At 55.4% G+C, this 6,502-nt stretch overlaps 1 protein-coding gene across 1 annotated transcript; it reads right to left on the bottom strand.

Annotated features, from left to right (window-relative positions):
* Nucleotides 1-2,739: 2,739 nt before the first annotated feature.
* On the bottom strand, nt 2,740-6,212 carry FAM174C (family with sequence similarity 174 member C). Its single transcript, XM_075723629.1, has 3 exons — nt 5,935-6,212; nt 4,740-4,909; nt 2,740-4,161 (listed from the first exon to the last, which is right to left on the bottom strand). Exons 1-2 carry the CDS (start codon nt 6,210-6,212, stop codon nt 4,744-4,746), a joined length of 444 nt encoding a protein of 147 aa, XP_075579744.1. The 3' UTR covers nt 2,740-4,161; nt 4,740-4,743.
* Nucleotides 6,213-6,502: the final 290 nt, after the last annotated feature.

Here is a 6,502-nt window from a genome sequence, read left to right as displayed (position 1 = left end):
CTAGGGCAGCTGAGTAGAGAAAGGCTCCGCAAAAGCACCATCCCATCGGCTCAGCAGCAAGCCGGCCACGTGAGGCGGCCCCGCAGAACAACCCCGAATGCCGGCGGCCAAGCACACTGCCATGGAGGAATCGTGGGAAACGGAATGCTTTATTTCATTTGTTTGAAGATACAATGGAAGGGGGGTGCTGTAAACGAAAGTAAAACAATCAGTCAATACGGGACTGGTTGCTATTTAAAAATAAATCAACAGTTCAAGCAGAAGGGTGAAAGACTAGCTCCCCCATTTCTGAGAGCACAGACAACACAATACACTCAAGTGCTGTTTTATTGACTTCTTGGCAATCTGCTCAGACCACAGGTCCATCTCCCAGCACTTCAGCGCTGCAGATCCCATTCCAGTCGCATGTACAAATGAAACAAAACAGAAGCATGTTATTAACGACCGAGAGCTGATGCTCATATCGCTCTCAGTCAACCTCATTAACCTCAGCAGATGGTCCAGTCGATTTGCCTAGTAGTTCAATATCAACAGTAGAGGATTCGATACAGCCCTCCAAGAAGATCAGAGAGGCAAATTACGTAAACTTTTGAAATTAGGCTTTGGCTTAAACAATAGTGATTGTTTCAAGCGAACCCTGTAGCAGTCACTCGTGACACACGCAGGCCGGTGACCGCGCAGCACCGCAGGGAACCGCGCGCTCCGCTCTCGGTCCTCATCGCCCTGCGCCCATCAGCTCCGACAGCCTTTTGGCAAGGATCGGCAGGAGCCCTGCACAGGCCAACAGTAAAGGCAGCCGGAGCCCACAGCACCTCCCACTAACACCCTGGATCGCTCTGGAGAAAGAAAAGTGCAGCAGTAGCTGGTGTGGCATCAGCCTGCCCAGGGACAGACACACGCTCCTCATACAAGCACAGCACCGCGCTGATGCAGCCGTGCAGCTCCCAGAGCAGAGCTGTCTCGCGTGCTCAGAGCACACGTGCATCTGTTTGCATCCGTGTATTTAAATCTATTCTGAAAAACAACTGGAAGTTCTAACCGCTGTAAAGAGACCTACTAGGCTATCAACACGGGTATCAAATACACATAAAGTAACTAAAACTGTAACTGAAGTAACTACTGAACTGCTCTCTTATTACGGAAACACAATGCAAGCTTTAAAAGCCACTATTATTAGCAAGATCCGCCCCCAAAAAGCCTGCACCGGCCTCGTGCTGATTGCCCATGGGTGCACTGTTCCACCGCTGTGAGGAGAAGCCGCTGCAGTAACTCCAATTTATGCTTCCAGGAGAAATGGAGATCAGTAACAGCTGTGCCGAGCAATGGATTTGTCCTCGAAGGAGTCTCGGATCCACAATCAGCATCTTTGTTTTCTCTTCTCAGAAGATGCCTTTAACAATGATTTAGAATGGAGCAGGAATGTAACGTCTTGGCCTGCGAAGAGCAAATCCAGACTACCGGCTGCTTCCGAGATGCAGGATGCTTCAGGGGAAAATGGAAATAACCACACAGGGTCATTGATTACACCTCAAACCTGTCTCCAGCCAAAACAGGATCCAAATAAAGGTGTGGGCAATGCTACGCTACAGTTCCACAATGACCTTTTTATTCTCCACGTGATGAAACCCACTCCTTTAAAGAGGGCTAGAAGGAGGACTCTGAAAACATTTACGTGGTGCATAGATACGGGGCTGGCACACCCTCCGGGCCTTCAACTTAATTACCATTTGCCTACATAGTACCAGAATAGGGACCTCGTTATGTGCTCTGGCTGTATCACTCCACATCTTTCCCTGCTCAAATTCTAGATACCTATTGCCACAAAATCAAATTCTATCAAAATTATTCTCACGACAGGACCTACAGCTTGAGGTCCCCTCTTCAATCAAATAATTCACCTGTTAACATAAAAAAAAAAAAATCATCCACTCCTGCAAGGTAAGGAAACTTCAAAATTGCAAAAGCCATCTGTCCAACGAAGAGCAGAGCCTAAAGAATGATCAAGTTAATCACCTCAGATAAAGGCAGGCCAAGGAATGTGCCAGTCAAAACGCTGAGCCAGGGCATGTCAGCGGACTGAAATCCAGTCAGGCTCGCCAGGCTTCGGCACAATGCAAGAAACAACTTCGCAGAGGGAGTTGAAGAGCCAGAGAAAGTTATCAGCACGCGCATAGACCTGCCAGCCTACGCAGGATCAAGGAAGATGCGCTACCATGAATCAAACAAACCAGCTCTCTGATCACTCAAGGGGCAGCAACGGCCAGATTTAGCCATTACTGCTATCCTCACAGAGGAACGCAGCAAACGCTTTCATCTCTGCATCAGCTAAACAAGCAGAAAGTACCTAAAAGAGGCATGAAAGGATACAAATGATATGAAATTAGGGCACATCCAAGTGCTGCGTTCACATGACAGCATTACCAAAAATATATATATATTTAAAAATCTTTTGCGCCTGTGCAAGGCAGAGCTGCCGGCACCTGGGGTGACATTTCTCCAGGAAACCTGCCCGACTCTGTGCTGAGAAATGGGTGCCCCTGGCACGGGTGAGCACCGGGATCACACCACTCGGCTGCCTCATGAGGGGTTTCAGAGCAGCAGCAGCTAGACCCAGAGCTCCCAGGTGACCTGCAGCAAAACCGTTTGTCCTTGCTATTTGATAAGGATATCCCTTCTGCCCCGCGTCGGTTTTGTCCCCTTATCTACAGAGGATTTGCTAACCAAAAGAAAGGAGCCATTACTCCAAAGACATTCTCAATCTTCATCTTAAAAGGAAGGTCAAGCAGGGAACCCCCTGGCCTGCAGGGTAACTCCCTTGGGTTCTCCTACCAAAGGCACTACCAGTTTTGGGTGGAAGCGGGACTTAAGGATACAGGTCTGCACTGCCCGTAAGTTTTCAAGGAAGAGCCCTCCCTTCAAGGCTGAAATGTGCCGTAAACAGGAGCACTTTTGCAAGCAGTTTTCACCATTTTAGCAGCAGATCCACCTAACAATGACCTTCTAACACATTCACATTTTGTCCTAGGCAATAAGAACCCCAATATCAACACAATGGGCTGCACAGAAACATCCCAGATTGCTGGGCTGACAGTGGGACATAGCTTGAGTACCAGCAAATGGAGTGAAACTCCAGTACCCTACAAGAAGAGATTATCTCTGAGCCAGGGCTGTCTCAGTTTAAGAATCACAGTTCACGGGGGTTTGGGTCCTCCTTTTCCAGGCGCCAGACGCCCAGAGACAGGTCACTCATCACACTAGCAGTTAAGGTTCTCCGACTCAAACCGCAGCGCTCCGGCTCTTCCTCAGGTGATCTCAGAGCCAGCAGCTCAAAATCCAGAAGCTTGGTAGATGTCACAGATTCCCCCGGTGAACACGCCATCGCAGCTGGGCAGGACGGTCTGAACACTCGAAGCCCCCCAGACTACACAACTGATTGCTCTTTCGGAGAAATGCCTCTTTGGGCTAAGCGGCACCTTTCATTTGTAAACACGTCTTTGCTCTGTAAACCCACACAATGACCTGTATTATCGCGTGTAACTGCTGGCCCTGCAACCACAAGAACATTGATGCATTTAACTCATTCCCAAAGCTATTCTCTGAGTTAACACAACACTGTCCACACCCACTGCTAGCGTAACAGACAACAAGAGCTCTCCCAGCTCCTAGCAGATCACAGTTGATTACAGAGACGCTTCCTAAAGAAGTAACCTGATACTGCATGAAGGAAAGAGGATCGGCCTGCAAAAGGAATCCACTTCCCTGATACTTCAAGCTGACTGCCACAGTCAGTAGAGAGGGATATGAGCACCTATAAAATACCGATAGGCTAGCAGACGCAGCTGCAGCACGTGAGTCCAAAGCGGTAAGATTTCAAATGCCGAGCATTCACCCAGGAGTTACGTTTTCCTCAGCATCTCCCTGTGCAGTTAAGAGCACCCAATGCAGCATCATTTAGCTTGCAGCTTCACCTTTCCCCAAAAATGTGTGTGAAGAAAACAGGTTTGGTCCCCTTTCCCCTGCCCCAGCTATGGAACTGTTTGTACTGTTAATTAATAGTCATTATAAGCAATTACAAAAAAATAAAACTTGAGCACTGGTGATTCCACTGGACTTGCACCCCTTGGTCAGTCTGTGCAGTTGGTGCCACTGGTCCCAAATCATCTGGAAAAAAGAAGACGCCCAGCGTCAGAACGAGCATGTACAACGCGACAGATCACTACCGGCCTCGAAACAGCTGGGGGAGCTGAGAGGCCAAACAGCGAGCTATGCCGAGGCAACATTCCTCCTCAGCTTTAAAAAAAAACACCCTCCAGAGAAATCAAGCTTGCGTGATCCACAGGATGAAAGCACATCGCTGTGAAAGCAGGAATGGATGCCCCAGTGGGACTGTGAGTTTTAGCTGCAGCGTGGCTTGGGAGCAATTCCTAAACTGAAAGAAACAGGAGTTTTTGTTTTCCTAATGCAGGGAGGCTCGGACTGGGCACAAGGGCTGTCTCTCCCCCCTACGCACCTGCTAAACACAAGGCACGAAGTGATGCTGCAAACAAACCAGGGTACGTCCCTTTCTGCGCTTGGTCAGAAAATGAAGAAAGGCAAGATAAAGTCTGTGCCAACACAGAGAGACCACACACAGAAGCTTAATTTATGCAGATCTGGTTAGAGGATCTGTGCCAAAGCTCCCACGTCTTTAGAAAAGGAGCCTTAGCCCCTCGCGAGGAAAGGAGAAACGTATAAAATACCCGCTCACCGCCTCAGATTTCTCGTTTCAAACACCGTGTCCTCGTCGCTGTCAAACGAGGCCATCTCTATGTTCTCATCGTAATTTGACAGGAGGCCGTATTTCTTCCGCTGAGGTTTCTTCAACCTGAAATGAGTTTTGCGCTCATTTCTGGGTCCCTCTGACCTAGGGCTGAGGGACACAGAGAGCACAGGGTGAGTGTGCTGTCACGCGACAGGTTTACACGGAAACGGGGCCTTTATCAGTCAAAGGACAAAACGAGCGGGACCAGGAGATGTATCGCTGCTAATTACCTTCGGTAATTAACAGTGGCATGAATTTACAGCAGCATTTCCCAGGCGCTGCCAGAGGGATGCACAGGGAAGCACAGCTCCAGCCTGGCAGAGGGAGGGAGGTGGGATCCAGGGCAAATGGGGCACAGCCCCGGGGCCGGGGAGGGGGGTACCGAGGCACGCAGGGGCACAGCCCCGGGCTAGGGGGGATGGACACCAGGGCAAACAGGGGCACAGCCCCGGGCCGGGGGGACACCGGGGCACGCAGGGGCACAGCCCCGGGCCGGGGGGGGGATGGACACCGGGGCAAACAGGGGCACAGCCCCGGGCCTGGGGGACACCGGGGCACGCAGGGGCACAGCCCCGGGCTAGGGGGGATGGACACCAGGGCAAACAGGGGCACAGCCCCGGGCCTGGGGGACACCGGGGCACGCAGGGGCACAGCCCCGGGCCGGGGGGACACCGGGGCACGCAGGGGCACAGCCCCGGGCCGGGGGGACACCGGGGCACGCAGGGGCACAGCCCCGGGCCGGGGGGACACCGGGGCACGCAGGGGCACAGCCCCGGGCCGGGGGGACACCGGGGCACGCAGGGGCACAGCCCCGGGCCGGGGGGACACCGGGGCACGCAGGGGCACAGCCCCGGGCCGGGGGGACACCGGGGCACGCAGGGGCACAGCCCCGGGCTAGGGGGACACCGGGGCACGCAGGGGCACAGCCCCGGGCTAGGGGGGATGGACACCGGGGCACGCAGGAGCACAGCCCCGGGCCGGGGGACACTGGGGCACGCAGGGGCACAGCCCCGGGCTGGGGGGGGATGGACACCGGGGCACGCAGGGGCACAGCCCCGGGCTGGGGGGGGATGGACACCGGGGCACGCAGGGGCACAGCCCCGGGCCGGGGGCACGGGCCGGCCCGCACTCACCGGAACGCCCGCAGGAGGAAATAGAGCGCGGCCAGTGCCGAGAGGGCGCTCAGCACGTACACCGCCCGCTTCAGCACCGGCAGCCCCGACCCCAGCGGTCGCCGCGATCCGGGCGGCGGGCCCGGCCGCGTCCCGTTACCCGCGGCCGGCCGCGCCGGCTCCGTGCTGTTGAGCGGGCTCGGGGTGGTCGGAGGAGCGGGGGAGCCGGCCCGGCCGATGTGGAGGAGGAGGAGGAGGAGGAGGCTGAGGAGAAGGCAGAGGGGCTGCGGCCGCCGCATGGCCGGGCCAGGCAGCGTGGAGCGGCAAGCGGCGCCTCGGCGGGGCGGGCGCAGGAAGGCGGCGGGACGGGACGGGACGGTGCGGCACGGCGCAGGCACCGGCCGGGCCCGGCGGAGCCGCACGCACCGTTCCGGGGCAGCGCCGTTCCGGGCCGCACAGCCCCAGCCCGGCCCCGACCCGCCGCCCCCGTTCCGCCTCTCGGGGCGGCGGTTTCTCCCCCTTCCTCTCAATGCGAGCCCTCCCTCAGGGCCGCCGTACCCCCTCACAGCTGCCATAACCTCCTCAGGGC

Source organism: Pelecanus crispus, chromosome 20 (assembly GCF_030463565.1).
Source record: "Pelecanus crispus isolate bPelCri1 chromosome 20, bPelCri1.pri, whole genome shotgun sequence".
Classification (NCBI taxonomy): domain Eukaryota; kingdom Metazoa; phylum Chordata; class Aves; order Pelecaniformes; family Pelecanidae; genus Pelecanus; species Pelecanus crispus.
This window is presented reverse-complemented; position numbering and strand designations above follow the sequence as displayed.

Coding starts and splice junctions, on each gene's coding strand:
- FAM174C (XM_075723629.1), bottom strand. CDS start 6,212: ATGCGGCGGCCGCAGCCCCTCTGCCTTCTCCTCAGCCTCCTCCTCCTC. Junction 4,910..5,934: donor TTCCTCCTGCGGGCGTTCCG/GTGAGTGCGGGC, acceptor TGTGTCCCTCAG/CCCTAGGTCAGAGGGACCCA.